The 20,500-nt window shown below is 38.5% G+C and overlaps 1 protein-coding gene across 1 annotated transcript in view; it reads left to right on the top strand.

Annotated features, from left to right (window-relative positions):
* The first annotated feature begins 18,602 nt into the window (after positions 1-18,602).
* prkx (protein kinase X-linked) overlaps positions 18,603-20,500 on the top strand; it is a 377,186-nt gene continuing 375,288 nt past the window's right edge. Inside the window, exon 1 of the mRNA XM_073863571.1 lies at positions 18,603-19,853. Coding sequence (XP_073719672.1) covers positions 19,706-19,853 — 148 coding nt within the window. The 5' untranslated portion in view covers positions 18,603-19,705. The remainder of the gene's footprint in view (positions 19,854-20,500) is intronic.

The following is a 20,500-nucleotide window of genomic DNA, read 5'->3' as shown; positions in this document are numbered from 1 at the left end:
TGAGCTTAAAAAAGTGGAGTACTTCACCATGCAATATTCAGTTTCTGTATAAAAATGCATGAAATCATCAAACACAAAATTTGAAAGTACTTCAGATGGTGATCCCGTGCAACATATACATATGTATACACACCTGTACTTGTCAAGTTGGACAATTCTAAAACAACAGGGAATTCATAATGTGAAAAGGAGATTGAATCATACCTGTTGTTGCCGCTTCCCAGGTTGATTGTTAAAAAAAGTGAAACCGCCAGTGCAGCGCAAATAAAATGTACGTTCCGCATTGTTCTAAAATCCACAGGTAATAAACACAAGAGTAATCAAGATAAGTCTTTCCTTGCTGATGTAAATGCGCCCCAAATCGCCTTCTTCCACGAAACGCTGCCCAGCGCCACGATACAGGGAAGAGGATCCACCACGCCAAACCACGGGAAGAAAAGCCAACAGAAAAGGGACACTATCAAAAACTGCGAAGGATATCTTGAAATCCAAAGCACCGAGCAAGTGCGCTTATATGGAATAAACACTTTCCTTTAATAAGGGAAGTGAAATCTTTAAACCTGGTAAAAAAGGATTTAAGTCTCCTGATTTGAAGGAATAAAAGTGTTGGCAAGTTTGCAAATGATTTATATCGTGGTACATTACCAAATGAAAACGGATGGATGAGTTATTGGACACGCTGGGGTGCACATTTGCTTTAAAAAAGACAAAATCACTGTGTAACAGTACACAACACTGTGTAAATATTGGTAGGCATCAGTACTTTTAATGCTGCTCCATCAACTCCTGACAGGACGAGGTAGTTAAATATGTCCTATAGGTTACCTGCTGCGGTCACAGCCACTTCGTATCGTTTACCTACGTAAAGACTGATGGGACATTATGAGACTATCCGAGCGTTGTATGTAAGTTTTCACCTTGCTCCCAACTTAAAACATTTACAGCCATTAGCGTTATTTGTCATTTTGCTAAAGTTATAGTGAACTATAAACAATCTTCTAACTACTAAGCTAGCTGTCGGATGCGTTGTGTCGTGCTAGCGGAAGTCGGTTGGCAAAATGCGGAAGAGCGAAGAATTAAAAAGGGGCGGAATAAGGTGAATAGATGGTATGCACATGACATCACCGTCGGCGAGAGAGACTGCGGTTACACCCACTGAGTGGCAAAAGACAGAGCGGCAGCATTCGAGTACAGCGTGACATCAGCAAAAACACGGTGAAAACGCATCGAAATGGGAAAAAGCTGTTGTGCGATAGACTGTACTAACAGATTAACAAGAATGCGGAGCAAACGTTTTACAGACTGCCAAAAAACACCGAAAGGAGAAGTAAATTGATCGTTCATGCCAACGTCCTCCACAGACCACAGGTGGGCTGATAAGTAGGGTCACTATCAACCAGAGGTTTTACTTGCTACTTAAAAGTATTTTTCAAGTATTTGTATTTCATCCGTGTTTTTCTTTGGAAAACATATATTCCAAAGCATATTATCATAATTTTTACTTTATTAAATTTTATAAATAATACGTTTTTGTTTTACATTTAATCTTCAAGTACATTAACGTACTTTAACTCAAGTAAAAGTACACAATTTAAATGTAATCAGGTTTAAATAAATTGTAATATGCAATAATAAAGGATACACCGTATGATTCTCAGTGCCGGTCTTTCCTATACACAAATTACACAATTTAAATAGGGCCCTGCACCACTAGGGGGCCCCCTTGTTCTCAAGATAATTTAAAACCATTATACCAAATAAAAATTATTATTATGTTTAATGAAAAATAATTTGCAAACATCTGTCACGGCCGGAGCGGACCACAGACTACGTGTGTCACTACCAAAGTTCCACCTCGAGGAGGTCCCCAAAGCACCCCAATGACCAGACAAACAAGAGATTAGTAAAATATAAGAATAGAATTTGATTTAAGCTAATTTAATTAAAATTAGAAAGGGGAAATGGGAAGGGAATCTAAAAACTTTCTTCTCTCTCCCTCAGGGGAAACTACGGGCCAGCGGGCGTTGGAGGGGGAGAAGCCTGGTTCCAGGGAATCTGGGAATAGCAGGGCAAGGGCCGGGAGGAGCTCCTTCGACCTCGGCCCACCTCCTGCAGAGAGGGGCTTCCCGGGGCTCCTAGGTTCCTCCTGAGGGCAAAGCAAACACACGTAAGTATTGCGTCGGTTCCAGTCAACTCAGTATCTCCTTACTAACGCTCTTTCTTCCTCTGCAGGCACTTGGCCCTGATACTACAGCTGCCAGGAGCTTCGACGACTGATGAGTGGGAAGACAACTCGGTGTAGGAACGGTAAGTATCTCCCTTGGTAAATATCCCTTAGGTGGTGCGGCTCGTACACAAGGGGGAGGGGGGTCTTACTTTACAGGCTTCTCTGGCCTTCGAGTCATGCGCGGTAGGTTCTAATCTTAGTTCGGGGTACGGTGAGTATCTTGCTTTTCAGGTTTCTCTGGCTTTTGAGTCGTACTGGGTAAGTCTTAGCCTTAGCTCATATCACAGTGAGTATCTTACGTTTCAGGTTTCTCTGGCTTTTGAGTCGTACTGGGTAAGTCTTAGCCTTAGCTCGTATCACGGTGAGTATCTTACGTTTCAGGTTTCGCTGGGCTGCGGATCGTGCTGGGTGAGTTTTAGCTTTAGCTCGTATCACGGTGAGTATCTTACGTTTCAGGTTTCTCTGGGCTGCGGATCGTGCTGGGTGAGTTTTAGCTTTAGTTCGTATCACGGTGAGTATCTTATTTTTCAGGGTTTCTCTGGGCTTCGAGGGGTATAGATATTCACTAGGCACAAAAGGAGGGGGAAGATATGAAGGCTAGGGTCATACGTCACCACACCGTCTAGGGCAGCACAGCACGGGGACGGGGCCTCTCCAGGCGTTGGGGTTGCGACCGATGCGACGACACCTGTGCTACCGGTGGATCCACACTAACTGGGTCCACACGTCCTCTTCCCGTTCTCCTAGGGCAGGCGAAGATCTAGACGAGATAGCAGGAATGAGTATACACTGGTCACACACAGTACACACACAGCGCCGGACCCTCCGTTTCCCCCTTAACAGTTCCTCTGCCAACGGGTGCCCAATCAACCTCCTACTTTCCCCTCAGTACCTTTGTCAGGATCGTAACCGATGCACACAGGGCGTAGCCAGCGACAAATGGATTTTTGGTAGGGGCCTACGACAGCGTAGCGACTCCCAATGGTCTCTACAGAAACTGGTCTCTTCCTGAGGGGAGCACAAACATCAAGGACACGACACCACACTGCAAGCTTAGTGTACTCATGTCAGAAGATCACTCTTGCACTACACAGCACACACTCTAGTGAATGATTATGGTTTGCTCTCCTCCTTTGGCACAAACCAGCTCTTGGCAGAGGGAGAAGAGATCTTGTCAGTCACACTGACGATGTCCCAACCGGGCTGGAAAGCTTCGCTGGCCAATGCCTGTAAACGCACTCGATTCCCGGCTCACCCACCCGCTTCACACTTGGTGGGGCCAATAAGAAGACAAAACACACACTCCTTTAATATTGTATCAGTGTTTCCCACAGATCTGAAATTTACTTGTGGTGGTAGCTCGTGAAAAGGGCAATCATTATATCCACCGACAAAAAATGGTCTACTATACATGTGACAAAGAACTAATAATGTGTGACACAACACAATACTTTGATTTATTAAACATTAATATTAATTTCACATTATAGTTCATTAATCTAACCACCCCAAACTTTCTTTGCCATAAACAAAGCTGACACTGTTTGTTAAAGCACCACGAAAACACTTTGTTTTTGCACTGATATATGAAGCAATTTGATGACCCCTTTTATCAAACTCAATTATACACTCTAAAAACAAACGGTGCTATATAGCACCAAAAGTGGTTCTTTGCTCGTAATCATAGAAGAACCGTTTTTAGTGCCATATAGCACCGGTGAAGCACCGGTGAAGCACCTGTGTAGAACCATATAGTGCTATGTAGAACCAAATGTGGTGCTATAGTGGTGCTACATGGCACCTATATGGTTCTACACAGGTGCCTCACCGGTGCCACACGGCACCAAAAACGGCTCTTCCATGGTTACGATTCAAATCAACAGTCTTGGTGCTCTATAGCACCGCTTGCTTTTTTAGAGTGTATACAATACTATGTACAGTATATTAATAGACAGTGCAGGTCTATAGATTATAAATGTGACTGATGTTATAATGTTAATAATTTCTATTAGTTAGGCACTTTTACTGCTTCTGCTTTCTATTTCTCTTTTGCAGATTAAAAAAGCTTAATCCACTCATTATTTCAGATTTAAAAGTCTACTTGCTGTCCCGATGACAGACTTTACATTACAGCTTTGCGTTTTTTATATCCTGAGTCAGCTAGAGCTTTGCTCATTCAGTATTAGCACTGCTTTTTGCTACAATCTCTGTGCAAACTGTTTAGATTTTAGTAAAGATATGGTCTATTAATTGTAAGATTATAAAAAAATGGGATAAAGAAAAAATGAAGCGGCGCGTGGTCGTGACAAGAGCCAGCTGTTATCGCCAAAGAAACCGGAGGCACGCTGAAACAGCACTCGAGCTTTGCGCTAGCGGCCGTTCTCCGATCGACTCGGGTTTTACACACAATATTAATCATACTTGGGACCCGAAGTAATGAACTAGGACCGACCCGGACCAGACTGACCATTTAAAATATAGACCCAGAACCATACGGGTCCCGCGTCCTCATTGAAGAAAGACCTCTAATGGTAAAACTCTGCTCAAGTTCAGAAACATGAAAGGATACAATGTGACACTGAGGTTGCTTCGCATCGCACCCAATTCATTGAGAAACAGAGAGCACGTGAACGGACACTCAACGGGAGAGACACAACGTGCTTGCACGCAAAATGAAGCCAACTTGGATGCTATAAACACATATGCACATAAGCATATGCGACCATTTTGGTCGCAGTGTAGTTCCCTGGTTGCTCAGTTACCTCAGTATGTGCTGCAGTTGATCCAGTTTGCCGCGCTGGATGATGAGTTTATGACGCGTGCATAATCTTCACGGTCACCCGGCCCCCACCTTTCTATCTCTCGCGCGCGCGCTCTCTCTCGCTCTCTCTCTCTCTCTCGCTCTCTCCAAAACACGGGTCATCCAGTCGAGTTCAGAAAATATGGAAATTCGTAAAGTGATTATTTTTACCTGGGCGGGTCGCAATTTACCTGGGCGCACCGCCCAAGTAGAGCCTATGTATGGGAAACACTGTGTATAGTCGTCATATACACATATCTGAGGTTACTCACGGCTCTGTTGTCTCTGATCAACACACTCGATTCCCGGCTCGCCCACCCGCTTCACACTTGGTGGGGCCGCTAAGAAGGCAAAACACACACTCCTTTAATGTTGTGCAGTCGTCATATACACATATCTGGGGTTACTCACGGCTCTGTTGTCTCCGATCGTCGTTTCTCCCTTCTCTAGGAGTCCTTCAGTGTCATCAACACGGTAGTTGCAATTCGCCCAGACTGTTGTCCACACACAGCGGTAATCCAATGTTCAAAATGCAGTGTTTCCCACAGATCTGAAATTTACTTGTGGTGGTAGCTCGTGAAAAGGGCAATCATTATATCCACCGACAAAAAATGGTCTACTATACATGTGACAAAGAACTAATAATGTGTGACACAACACAATACTTTGATTTATTAAACATTAATATTAATTTCACATTATAGTTCATTAATCTAACCACCCCAAACTTTCTTTGCCATAAACAAAGCTGACACTGTTTGTTAAAGCACCACGAAAACACTTTGTTTTTGCACTGATATTTGAAGCAATTTGATGACCCCTTTTATCAAACTCAATTATATACAATACTATGTACAGTAAATTAATAGACAGTGCAGGTCTATAGATTATAAATGTGACTGATGTTATAATGTTAATAATTTCTGTTAGTTACTCACTTTTACTGCTTCTGCTTTCTATTTCTCTTTTGCCGATTTAAAAAGCTTAATCCACTCATTATTTCAAATTTAAAAGTCTACTTGCTGTCCCGATGACAGACTTTACATTACAGTTTTGCGTTTTTTATATCCTGAGTCAGCTAGAGCTTTGCTCATTCAGTATTAGCACTGCTTTTTGCTACAATCTCTGTGCAAACTGTTTAGATTTTAGTAAAGATATGGTCTATTAATTGTAAGATTATAAAAAAATGGGATAAAGAAAAAATGAAGTGGCGCGTGGTCGTGACAAGAGCCAGCTGTTATCGCCAAAGAAACCGGAGGCACGCTGAAACAGCCCTCGAGCTTTGCGCTAGCGGCCGTTCTCCGATCGACTCGGGTTTTACACACAATATTAATCAGACTTGGGACCTGAAGTAATGAACTAGGACCGACCCGGACCCGACTGACCATTTAAAATATAAACCCGGAACCGTACGGGTCCCGCGTCCTCATTGAAGAAAGACCTCTAATGGTAAAACTCTGCTCAAGTTCAGAAACATGAAAGGATACAATGTGACACTGAGGTTGCTTCGCGTCGCACCCAGTTCATTGAGAAACAGAGAGCACGTGAACGGACACTCAACGGTAGAGACACAACGTGCTTGCACGCAAAATGAAGCCAACTTGGATGCTATAAACACATATGCACATAAGCATATGCGACCATTTTGGTTGCAGTGTAGTTCCCTGGCTGCTCAGTTACCTCAGTATGTGCTGCAGTTGATCCAGTTTGCCGCGCTGGATGATGAGTTTATGACCCGTGCATCATCTTCACGGTCACCCGGCCCCCACCTTTCTATCTCTCGCTCGCTCTCTCTCTCTCTCTCGCTCTCTCCAAAACACGGGTCATCCAGTCGAGTTCAGAAAATACGGAAATTCGTAAAGTGATTTTTTTTACCTGGGCGGGTCGCAATTTACCTGGGCGCCCCGCCCAAGTAGAGCCTATGTATGGGAAACACTGAAATGTCTTCAATGATTCCAATGCTCACCCCTTTGTTGTCTCTAACGATGTTCTCTTTCTTACAGGTCTCCAACACTTGCCCACTGTTATCTCCTCTTGCAACGACTCAGCCCACAGACACTTCCAGCGATCTTTTCGGCGCAAACGAACACCTCTTGTTTCCTCCCAACTCTCATCTATATACTCCTCTGCCAGCGTGACTCACTCAATCATTGTTTGCCACGTCAATGGCGCAGCTGCGTCTTGTTTTGAGTGATTGCGGGAATCCCCGGGAAACCCGGAAGTGACGGTGTTTGTACTACTGGGTCCGGGCGGAACCTCTTCCTACCTACTTTTGGTTCCGCCTCGTGGAAGTCACTCCGTGACACATGCATATTTATGCGGGTTTAAAAAAAATACTTTATGATTTCTTTATTCACTGATATGTACTCAGACAACATGCAGGCCGTTTCTTAATCTGAAGGCTGTTGGCTTCAGAGGTCACATTTGTAGGCTGCATGCGTCATAAAGACGTATTTCAGAATATTAACAATTATAAAGTTGACTACCACATTTATGTATACTCTTAATACCACATTACTGTATTAAGAGTATGTATTTATATTTAATTTGATTCATTAAATTAGTTTCAATTTAAATCAGTTTTTTTTGTGCTTCTCACAACACATTTTAAATCAAAACAGCTTTACAGCAAATACATGCTTCATGTTATAATCAGCAAGTTTATCAGTCAGGGTTTTAAAATAATGTGCATATGGAAAATTATACAGCTGTAAGATAATACAGTTTACAAATAGTTTACAAATAACTAACAGCAACATTGAATGGTTTTTAAAAATGCCCTGACAAGAGGGCCTGTCACAAAGGTTTGCTTAGGGCCCCCAGCATCTAGGACCAGCACTGATGAATCTTTTTTTTTTTATAACTGCAAACCATACAACAGATAGTTAAATAGTAAACAACAAAAACAAAACAGACAACAAAAACAACAATTGTGACAATGATTTGTTCTGCTCAATGATATAATAAATAAATGAATAATAAACTAAACGGATAATAATACGGATGATAATATTGTTATGAAGCAATGATAATAAGCAAAATAATAATAATAAGACAAAATAATAATAATAATAATAATAATAAGTTAAACAGATAATAATACATATTTGGGTAGTATTAATAATAATAATAATGATAATAATTATATATCATGTATATTATGCAATAACAGTATTTACAATAATAATGGTAATACCCATGATAATTCGGGATTGTTATGGTTTTAGGATTTTTTTTCTAATCCCATTATAATAATCTAATAATAATAAATAATAAACAATGATTATTATTAATAGTAATGATCATTATTAATAGTAATAACAGTAACAATACTGACAACAATCAATATAATATTATATAAAATGATGATGATGATATTAATATTTTGTAAAAAAAACAGCGACAGTATTAGTATTAATAATAATAGTAATAATAATACCAACAACTACATCAACAACATCAATAGCACACATACCCAACACATAACACACCAATCCAGACTTCTGTATCAGTGTTTGTTTCTTTTTCTTCTTTTTGATTCATGATAAAATGATTAATTGTATGTAAATATGTCTAAGCTAAGGTGGTGCATTAAAAGAAAGATGCGGTGCATCAAAATCTGCATGTGGTGCATTAAAATCAAGGGTAGTATGTGTTGGGTAATAGATTTAGTTATATTTATGTATTTTAATTATGTTTATTTTAATTTTGTTTTATAATATGTATTAAGTCGTTACTTATACAAAATAAAAAAAAACATCCCAACACTTTTCAATACCTCTATGTAATGAACAAAAATATCACTATTACTATTATTAATAATAATAATAAAAAAAATGTTTTCCCATGAGGAAAATGCATCTAAATGAGAAACAGCTGTTGTGCGATAGACTCTACTAACAGATTAACAAGATTTCGGAACTATCGTTTTACAGACTGCCAAAAAACACCGAAAGGAGAAGTAAATTAATTGTTCATAACGTCCACAGACCACAGGTGTGATGATAAGTTGCTAGGGTCACTATCAAGCAGAGGTACTTAAAAGTATTTTTCAAGTATTTGTATTTTTATCCAGGGGCGATTCTAGGATTTTCATTTTAGGGGGGCTCAGCCCCCAGTAAGGGTATGATTAAAAAAAAGTATTATTTGACTATTAGGGTAGGGTTGTATACTACTAACCTTATTGCAATCCACTAATCCATTGTATTCCCTGTGTTTCATATATGGGACTAGAAAATTTTCAGTTGGGAATGGAGATTTTTTTACAATGAAGGCTTCCTGATTCATTATTCACTGTGCAAATACACGACACACGTTTCCAGTACTAACACATCATTTTACTGTTTTATTGTAATTTATCTTATAGGTTAATATTATTAGTTGATATAGCCACGGTGTTAATCTGGGAACAAATTTATACAGATCTAAAATATAGAAATGGGGATTGACCAACAAGTGATCTACCTTAATACTGAGTTGTCAAGATGCAGTATGATGTGGTTTTCAGGACAGGGTTTAGATTAAGCCAGGACTAGGCCTTAGTTATATTAGGATGCTTATGTAGTTTTTACAAGCATACCTTACAAAAATAGTACAGGTGTGCATCTTGAGACAAAACAATGTGACGGATGTATTTTATGTAAGTGCAAGATACTTTTAGTTAAGAACTAAAACTCAAACAGGCATTTTAGTCTTGGACTTAAGCCCTGTCTGGGAAACAGCCCCTATGTCTATAATGTAGTAGGTGAACCCTCAAAAACTTACAAGGAATACACAATGTATACTACAGTACCATACCACAGACAAATACACAGGTGGCATACACTTTTTAAAAGGAAGGAGTTCAAATGTTAAAATATTAATATTTTAAATGAAACAAACATATTTAATAATCTATACTTTACTTATATTATTAGATTAAAAAAAGTTATTTTAAAGAACTGCAAATGTAAGGTGAAATGGCCATAAAAAGCTTGATTTGCACTTTTGATCCAGTTTTTCCACAAAAAAAAAAACAAGTTTTATAAAAGGATAAACTTCACAATCACCCGGTGTTTCGCTGCATGAAATTATCTGCCTGATGCGTTCAGAACAACAACTGTACATAAAGCAATGCATCACGCCAGCACATGACTTTAAAGAGCCAGTAAGATGACAATTTTAAGCATCCTATCACTATTTATAAGTCCCGGACAACAGGTTTAAATGCATGCAAGGTCAAAAAACACTGTAATTTTCTCAAAATATAAATTTAAAATTACCCCATTTCTCAGAGATCCCCAAAGGATTCGTGTGAAGCCGTTCAACGACTCAGTCTGCCTAAACCCCACCTTTCAGTAGCATACTCTGCTCTGATTGGTCAACTGACAGAGTGTCTTTGCACAGATCACAGATCAGTCTCACAGACTACAGATCGGTGGCACAGACCAACAAGACCAACCTCGTGCTAACATGATTTACTGAGAAGACATTATCAACGTCAATACACATCATTCATCATTAATCCAGGCAATAACAACGACGATTGAAACTAACATTTTACACTCATTTAAGCATTTATGTAAACTAACCGGGTCATAGCAAAACCGTAAATGAGCATGCGTTAGCCGTTTGCTAACGTGACTCTCTGACAGTAAATTAACAGTTTAAACACACAACATCATTCATCATTAATCCAAACAATACAAACAACGATTGAAACTAACAATTTTACACTCATTTAAGCATTTATGTAAACTAACCGGGTCATAGCAAAACCGCTTGCTATCATGACTCTGACAGTAAATAAGTTAGAGTTAAACAACGATATCATTCATCATTAATCCAAGCAATAAAAACGACTATAGACATTTTACACTCATTTAAGCAAGTATGTAGTAATCATACTTACAGGTTGTGGTTAGAAGACGCATGTTGTTCCAAATAAAGTGGGTACTGAATAAAGATGAAACTCTCAAAGTTAACACATACCTTGACTCTAGGGGTCTAAAGACACAAAATAAAGTCAGAAATCTTGGTGTAATTTTAGAGTCTGACCTTAATTTCAGTAGTCATGTGAAAGCAATAAGCAAATCAGCTTACTACCATCTCAGAAATATTGCCAGAATTAGCTGTTTTGTATCAAGACGGGACTTAGAGAAACTTGTTCATGCTTTCATCACCAGCAGGGTGGATTACTGCAATGGACTTCTTACGGGCAAGGGCGTAGGTTTGATTCTGGCATTGGTGGGGACATAAACAAAATGGTCGCATTGCAAAAACTGTTTATCACCGTTTACTTGACATAAACAACAGACAACTCAGTATGCACTTTACTCAGTGACATCTGACTCGCCACCCCCTGTGCCATCCCAAATTTAATGTACTAAACAATTTGTTATGTCCTAGAGCCTAATAAACAGTAACTGTTCAAGTCTTTGTCAAAAAAAAAAAGAAAATCACATTGTATCATATATGAATCCATATATTTACTTTATAACAATGAAGAATATGCAATTAATATTTAATTTTTAATTTAATTTTGCCAAAAAATCCCAGTGTTGAAGTAGGTATGTATATCATGCTGTTTCCTGAACAACGTTTATTAACGTTTCTGTAGTTCACATTAAATCTTCTTCTCATTAACAGACAGTTAATCAGTGTGAAAAAAACAGTTTAAGTTGAAAATGCAACCTTACATTATGTCTACATCTGTGCAAGTATGGACCACAGTGCAGTAATGTAAAGTATTCAGCAATCATGACATGAATTCATGTTTTACCATGTTGGGGTTATTTTCTTTCATGGATTAGGGACCCCCTAAATAACCTTGCTACCCCATTTATAAAAGGTTGACACAAGTTTGCAACTCCTCAGGTTATCATGGGATTGTCGTGTATTGGTGAAAACACTGTCCTTGAATCATTATGTGACACAACTTTTTTTGTGCATGAAACAGTTACAGTGGGTATAATAATACTTTCTTCCTCACTTACCTGTATCCCGAATAATCACGCGCGTCTTGTTGAGTGAACTTTGGCGCGTTGTACAAAGTGAAACCATCCTATCACACGTAGCGAGTAAAGACTAGCCCATCAGAAAGTGATGTGAGTTAGAGAGGCTGGACTCAAGAAATGCTAATCCAATCATATTAGCAATGTGAGTTAGAGAGACGGGACTAAAGAAATGCAAAGCCAATCATATTAGCGATGTGAGTTACGGAGGCGGGCATTGCAGAGAACGAAAGCTGTTAACCGTTTGTGTACCACATAGAGCGTTATTTTTACAGAACGGGATTGCAAAAGATTTCTAATCTCATTTAAATGATTCCTGAAAAAATATATAATAAATAAAAAATAGAAAACACAAGAATAAGACGGACACCAGTGGTTATATATAAATACAGATTAATTGTTTGGTCGAAATTATTGCTAGGGACAATTCAGTCTTCCCTGAATATTGGTAAGGACATGTCCCTAGCGTCCCACCCTAAATCTACGCCCATGCTTACGGGGATCCCCAAAAAGACCATTAGACAGCTGCAGCTCATACAAAACACTGCTGCCAGAATTCTGACCAGAACCAAAAAATCTGAGCACATTACTCCAGTCCTCAGGTCCTTACACTGGCTTCCTGTTACATTTAGAATAGATTTTAAAGTATTGTTACTCGTTTATAAATCACTTCATGGCTTAGGACCCAAATACATGACAGATATGCTAACTGTATATAAACCTAAAAGATTACTCAGATCATTAGGATCAGGTCAGTTAGAAACACCAAGGGTTCACTCAAAACAAGGTGCGTCAGCATTTAGTTATTATGCCACCTCTAGCTGGAATCAGCTTCCAGAAGAGATCAGATGTGCTTCAACAGTAAACACTTTTAAATCTAGATTAAAAACACATCTGTTTAACTTTGCATGTACTGAATGAGCACTGTGCTGCTTCACACTGACTGCACTTTTAACTCAAGTCACTTTTACTTCTGTTTTATTCTTTTTAACATTTTAAAGTGTTTTTATTAAAATCACATTTATTTTCTTTAATTGTTATTCTAAATTCTCATGTATCTTTGTTTTTATTGTGATTTTATTGTGTATCTATTATTTTTACATTTTCTTTTTTCTCTTTTATATATTGTTTTCTCATTTCTATGTAAAGCACTTTGAATGACCTCTGTGTATGAAATGTGCTATACAAATAAACTTGCCTTGCCTTGCCTTGCCTTGCCTTGCCTTGCCTTGCCTTGCCTTGCCTTGAATCATCTTTCATTGCCAAACGTCTAAATCCCTCCGTTAAAAATTAAACGTTTAGTATATCCTTCCTTGAACAAGTCTCCTTTGGTAGTGAAAACAACACAAGCTGAAAACACAGCGTGAGCTGATGTTTACACTCACACTCTAACTATAGTAACTATAGTACATAGTTTTCGTTTCTCCCGGGCAAGGCTGTAGGCGGAGATAGTGGCTGAATCCCAAACCGCCTACTTCCATACTATATAGTATGTAAAAATCGCTACTTTGCGTACTATATAGTATGGAAGTAGGCGGTTTGGGATTCAGCCAGTATCTCATGTGAAGTGTATGCGTTCGTGTGACGTGGATAAAGACAGGCAGGAGATTCAATCCAAATAACAACTCGTTTCAGCGATTCAGAGTCGACTCCCTGCTTTAGAAGCCAATAACTTTATTAATCGTGCACTTTTTGGTTCAACTACTTTAAACGTTGTTTACATTGATGGACAGCTACACGACACACTGCAATAAAGGTTAGTTTCGATTTTGGATCTGTGTGGCTCTTTAAAACCTGTAACGTTAATAAGCAATATATAGATGCATGCTTTTAATGGTAACTAGACTGACCTGCTCCCTTCTTGGTGAATATTTCTGTGATTTGGCAGCATCTAGCTGCGTCTGTCTTTCTCTGCTTCTTCTTTGCGCTGCATATTTGTTAGATAAAGCCAAAAAAGGCAGTGGGTTGCCGCCGTTAGGTCATGTGGTGGCATTTTTGCACCGCGATTGACTGACTCGTAGATTTTAAGAGGTCCGTCATTCATTCATATCATATCATATTATTTCACATGTCAACCTGAGCTGACTGCACGGCGGGTCAGAACAGCCGCCAGGCCGAAATGGCCAGTCCGCCCTGCACACACCTTGTACTACTGATGTTCGCTCTGCTCGGCCCCCCTGCGGATTTAAAAATGCGCTAAATCCATGCTGACTCAGATCAGGAGAGGAGCCGAAACTTGACGCAGCATGCCGCCTTTTCTAAAGAGTTTTTATATGGGACTGAAGCGATCACAAATTAATGAATCAAATAATTTTTTAGGGGGCTGGGCAGAATTTTAGGGGGGCTCAAGCCCTGTTTTTATCCCTGTTTTCTTTGGAAAACACATTCCAAAGAATATCAAATTCTTATTTGATTACATTTCATAAACACACGTGTTTGTTTTACATTTAATATTTAATTACATTAACATACTTAAACTCAAGTTAAAGTACACAATTTTAATTTAATTAGGTATTAAATAAATTTTAATATGCAATATGAAAGAATACACAGTATGCTATGCTTTAGAATGTAGTGAAGTAATATTTTTCCCAATACAACAACCTAATAAAGGACAGATGCTTGGAAAATGTAACTAATGTAACTAGTATTGTCCACCTCTGCTATCAATTCCAACTAAATTCCCTTTAAGCTGATAATTGTCAGTTTTACTGGCATTTTCGCAGCAGCCGCTATCAAAACAAGCCATTTTGTTGCACGTTTTGCCACTCAACCGGGTGCGCTCTCGCGTGGTCACGTGGAAAAGTGACGTCCATGCGCTCTATTCAAGTGGTCAAGTGCAAAGACGCAAGCAAAGAGTATAGAAGCCCAAGAGGCGAAACTCAATAGAACGCTCCATAGCAACAGTTGCCCCCATGACGTGACGGCGCGGCCGCCATTATGGACTGAAAACTGAAGGAAAACGCCGAAAAATAATGAGAGTCAATGGCACTGAACCAACTTAACATAACAAAAACTTGGCATAACTTTTTTTTTTCTGGTCGTCATATCTAAATACGAAAACAACGTGGTTATGCATGGCCTAATTATCCTTAGGAAAATAGTATTTTGGGACAAAATATTACTATAAAAGTACGATAAGACTACTATAGAAATACTATAGCGGCTTTAGGATATTATAGAGGTATTACAGAACATAACATACTTCTGTGATGTTCTAATACCTCTGTAATATTTTAAAGCTTCTATAGTATTTCTGTAGTAGTCTTATCGTACTTCTATAGTATGTCCCAAATTACTATAGTATTCCTATAAGATTACTATACTATTTTGTCCAAAAATACTATAAGATTCTTTTTCGTAAGGGTATGTCCCCCACCGAATCGGCTTCATTAGCCTACCACTTACGGTTTGCAAAGATACAATTATAAAATTACTGCAAACCTTTAATCTATCAATATTTATGTTATATTATGCATTTTACTTGTTATATGAATAACAGAAATTCATGAAAAAATATATAGGCAGACACACAGTAATAAGATATTTATTCAAATGTTGATTTTGAAATGAGTGAACATCACCATATATGATTTGGAAAAATAAATAAATAAAATAATAAATGAACATTTCTTAAGAGTTAATCTTTTACATAGAATATCACAAAAATATTAACAAGTTTTTTCAACATCTTCAGTGAAAGTGATAATTTTTGCAATTTATTGCAGAACACTGCTTGCGTTTTAACCACTTGCTCATCTTCACAGTTGTGAGGCGCGCTAACGATTTCAGCAGCTTTCAGTCCATAATGGCGGCCGTGGCTCCGCAGCGCCATCTACAGACTGTTACCCATAACACAACAGAGTTTCGCCTCTTGGGCTTCTATACTCTTTGCCGCAAGTGTGTTATTTGGACCCAGCCAAAGTCGAACACACCTAAAAACTTTGAGTTGGGTGGACGTACAGGCATAGATATGTATATAAAGGCTAGATGGCTCGTCCGCGGCCGCGCTGCTGACCAATTGAGTGCAACGTCCGCATTTTGGCGGCCATCTTACGACAGGGCGCTCGCTCACTCGTAGCATTGAGTTTTAATGATGCAGGTACTTTTAGATGACCATGACTTGCTTAATTTTTTACCGATTTTCAAACGGTTTGGTTTGTTATAAACGTCAAAGTACCTATGACACTGCATACCTATACTAAAAATAAAAAATAAATTCATGAAACATGTTAAAGCATCCAGAATTATAGCCACGTTAATAACGTTTGTAAAAACCCAAACCGTTTGAAAATCGGTAGAAAATTGAGCAAGTTATGGTCATTTAAAAGTACCTGCACCATTAAACTCAATGCTGCGAGTGAGCGAGCGCCCTGTCGTAAGATGGCCGCCATAGGGACTCCGCCTTGAGCCATCTAGCCTTTATATACATATCTATGCGTACAGGTATCGCCCGCCTCATCGTCCAGGCTGCACTAGGTGCAGTCCAGAGCCATAGAGCCATAGAAGGAGAGAGTTACGTCAAGTCTGTTCACTCCAATGGAACGTTTTTTTTACAGCAATGGCAGACCACGGAGTCTCTCCAGAGTTCCCGGAAGTCACAGTCAGCTCCATAGAGTTGCATTAGAAAGATTGAATGTGTTGAACTTAATACAAGTTTTAAGACTTAATACGCTTGACAAATAAGATTGTATGTTAGCAATACATGTGAATCGAATGACTTTATGCATCAGTGTGTTTGTAGTGCATTATTTCTCATTTAATTAGTACATTTAGGGGGTGTTAGTAGAAAACGGGTCAGGCTAGGACAAGCTGTGGATAACTTTAGCAACACACAACAAACCACGTAGGGATGGCTCCCGCGAAACTGACGTTTCGACACTGTGTCGAGATCCCGAAGCGTAAATGTTTCGAAACACTGCTCCGAAATGTGATTCGAAAAACCCATGTCACGTGATGAAGTGATTCGAAACACCAAGCGGTGCATTTCACAAGTATTTCGAAAGGTGGCGTGCCTGTCGAATCTGCGTCGAATCTTAAACTGACAGGGTAGGAAACAAATCTGACAATACATCATAGATGCGTTTTTGGCAAGATTAAATACTATAATTTACTGAAAAGAAGTCATTTTTCCTCATATGTATGTAACACTTACAAAAAAATGCATGCCAGCAAAAGTGTCCCTTGTGTGAGAATGTTTTCAAAGGCTGGAGAAATTATATGTAAAAAAGAAGCTGGTTGAGTTTATCAACACAGAACAATTTATATATTTGAATAAAGATATTTATATGTAAACAATGTGGCATATTATGGCTTGATATATTTTATGAATCTCTTATTCTATTCCATTTTTTTTTATTAAATAGACCCGAATAGCCTAATCGACAATTGTGAGCCTAAAAGCTCATGTAGTTGTCAAACAGATGTTAAAACAACAACAAAAAGCATTTTTTTATGATGACGTAGCACATGCATTTCCCGGGTTCGATCCTAAGATCTACGTATGAGAGTCAAGAGCACTATCCACTCTCCCATTCTATCACTTGTATGTCAATTAAACAACATGTGGGATACAATTTGTCAGCGCTCATCTAAAATCTTGTCAAGGCTGCTTCATGTAAAGACATGCAAACGACCGCTAGGTGTCACTGTGGAGGCGGTTTCGGATTGATGTTTCGAAGCCTCGAAACATAAGGCACAATTGATTCAACTGTTTCAGTGTTTCACGAAGCCTCGCTCTGCCCACCACTAAAACCACGAACAGCCTTGTATTGGTAAATTTCGTTTTCTTAATGCAGATTCATCCATTATTGTAAATAGTGTGTAATTAGAGAGGCTATTAAATAAAGTGATGGTGGTATAAAGTGCGTATTTATGCATGAACGTATGGGTGTTTTTGACACTGTGGTTTTGCTGGTTAATAAATAAAATAAATGTATTTATTAATAACTTGTCAAATGTATACTTACATAGTTAAGAGATTAGTAATCATTTAAAGTGATGATGATGTTATTTCCCATCAGATGTTTATATTAACAACAAAAAGAAAACTACACTAAGCCAGAAATATTATTATAATTTATAATAAATTAAACAAAGTGCTTTGTAAGTCTTTTTTTAATGTTGTGCTTTATTTATAAATTAAAACCAGTATGAGTTACATTCACAGCACATTCACTTTGTACATTATAAACAAGCATAACATTATAAACTTACATTAGTACAGTGTGATGCATTTTAAAGTGGCTAAAGGCAGCGTAATACATGTTAACAAGCCACATACCAGCAGATGACCATACAAATGTTCCTATATTGGTGGATTTAATTTGTCAAAAAACATTGTTTATATAACTACATAACAATACTACATTCTCATTTTGATGTGATGTATAAATATTGTAAAAAAAATGCGTTTCTTGACTATAAATTAAGAAAAATCACAGTTCTTTGCCTCTAACTCAATGTATTTCAATGGCTCACTATGGGCTTCTAGGAACTAACTGAAGTCTCCGTGAATCACGTGACGGCCGAGCTTCTGGACTTCCGTTGGCACAACTTTTGCTGCGTCCGAAAACTCAAGGCAGTGACTCGTTGCCTCGCTGCCTCATGAGGAAATGACTTCGGAGGCATGAAGGTAGCTCAGAGAAAGACTTTCGGACACACTTCTAAGGCAGCGTGTTTGAAATTTAAACAGAGAGCGCCTTTGTGATAACTAATCACATATTTGAAAACTGCAATACTAATTTCTCGCTAGAAATGCAATTAAAAGGTGTAAAAAGTGAAAATATACCTTTATTTACACTACATTGGTGGTCCAGTCGCGTCCTTGGCCGCCATTTTATTTTTTCGAACTCGACCAGACTCGACCAATCACATTCTTAATGTACGTCCACGCATAGGTATCTCAGGAGACAGGAAGTAAACCAAACATTGAATTCGGACATGCCTTGATGCCTTGCTGCCTTGGAAAGCTGCCTCAGAAGGCAGCAATTTAGAGTTTTCGGACGCAGCCCACGTTTCTCTATGGCTCTGGTGCAGTCAAGCTGTCAGTCAAGATATGCTCCACCTTTTCTATCTCTATTGGTCGTTTATGACATTGCGCTGCCTAGGATTGGTCGACTCCGCTGTCTGTCAGTTTTTAAGAGATTCTCTGCTTCCTTGCCGCCGTGCAATGTTTTGAAGGAAAATGGGTTCAGGTTTCTGACACGGAAGGGAAAATAATAATTGAAACATTTTTAATATCTGCCAGCCTAACGTTACATTAGAGGGACCAGCAACCAACGTCCATACCGTGTTCTTTCTGAACATTTGGACTGGGAAACTTCCGGAATTCGTAAGACTAAAGTTTAAAACCTCGAATCCAGTCCAGTTCTGTCCTGTCTTTTTTACTAAGTGCAGGAAACGCACTGGGAACTTCCGTGATGAAGTAGAGAATAAATTACATTCAAATTAAGATGAGTCGCTTACTATTTTAATTACTTTTGTTTACTAGTCTTTAGTTAAAATATCTGGTTCTGGAAAGCGGAGGTTTACAGTCCGGTATGTGCTAACAAAGAAAACGTTAACTCGGAACGAAACAGGTCAATGTGTGTATTATTCATAGCGCGTTGCCCACAAGTGGATATATTGGACTTTGTTTCTAAAAGAAGCCACTATTTAAAAAAAAGATAAAGCACACAGAAGAAAATGGCATCGACAAAGGGCAAAGCTGGAATAAATAATGAAAGCAGTTCTGCTCGGGATAGTAGCAGTACCACGATATCCGCAGGGGCCGCATCCCTGCCCACCAACAGTATTTATACCCTAGATGACCTGGACACTATTGCCACTGTAGGTAAGTTCCCAGCAAACCCAAAAATGTTATAAAAACGGTTTTTACGTTGTAAAAAGGTTGTGATAACTTTATTTTTTCGACGTACTTAATACGACAAATGTCGTTTTTTAAAATACGTATTTAACAACGTTGCAAAAAACGTTTTAATAATGTAATCTGAATGTCACCCCGCAACGTTTAAAAAAGTTATTAATACCTCTCATTTTGCACGTTCACCTGAAACACGTTGAGAACGCGTTAATCATGAAACATGTGAGCTTTCAATCCTTCTGGAGGTAGACTTGTAGATTTTGCCAACTTTGTCTTACATTATTCAGTGAAAAATGTAGTAGATTTCATTTAAATGAACTAATTTTGAACACAATTCTTCTTGGGACCCGTTAGCTACACTGACAAATCACTGGACAAAATATATTATGGTAAAAACATTCCCAAGAACTACAAGGATTTAATTTAATACAACCTAATATGACAAAACATCTAGTTGACACCACATATAATTATAAATATTATGAACAATGAAATAATGTAAAAAAAAGTTTATTAACTTGTCAAAGACGCCATAACACACACATCAGGTTAAAATAATTGTATACAAACACTGGAAAGGTTTACTAAAAACTAAACAAAATGCCAAAGAAATGTAA

This window comes from Misgurnus anguillicaudatus, chromosome 3, assembly GCF_027580225.2.
Source record: "Misgurnus anguillicaudatus chromosome 3, ASM2758022v2, whole genome shotgun sequence".
In the NCBI taxonomy this organism is placed as follows: Eukaryota; Metazoa; Chordata; class Actinopteri; order Cypriniformes; family Cobitidae; genus Misgurnus; species Misgurnus anguillicaudatus.
The sequence above is the reverse complement of the archived record's forward strand: the minus strand, read 5'-3'. Positions and strand labels throughout refer to the sequence as shown.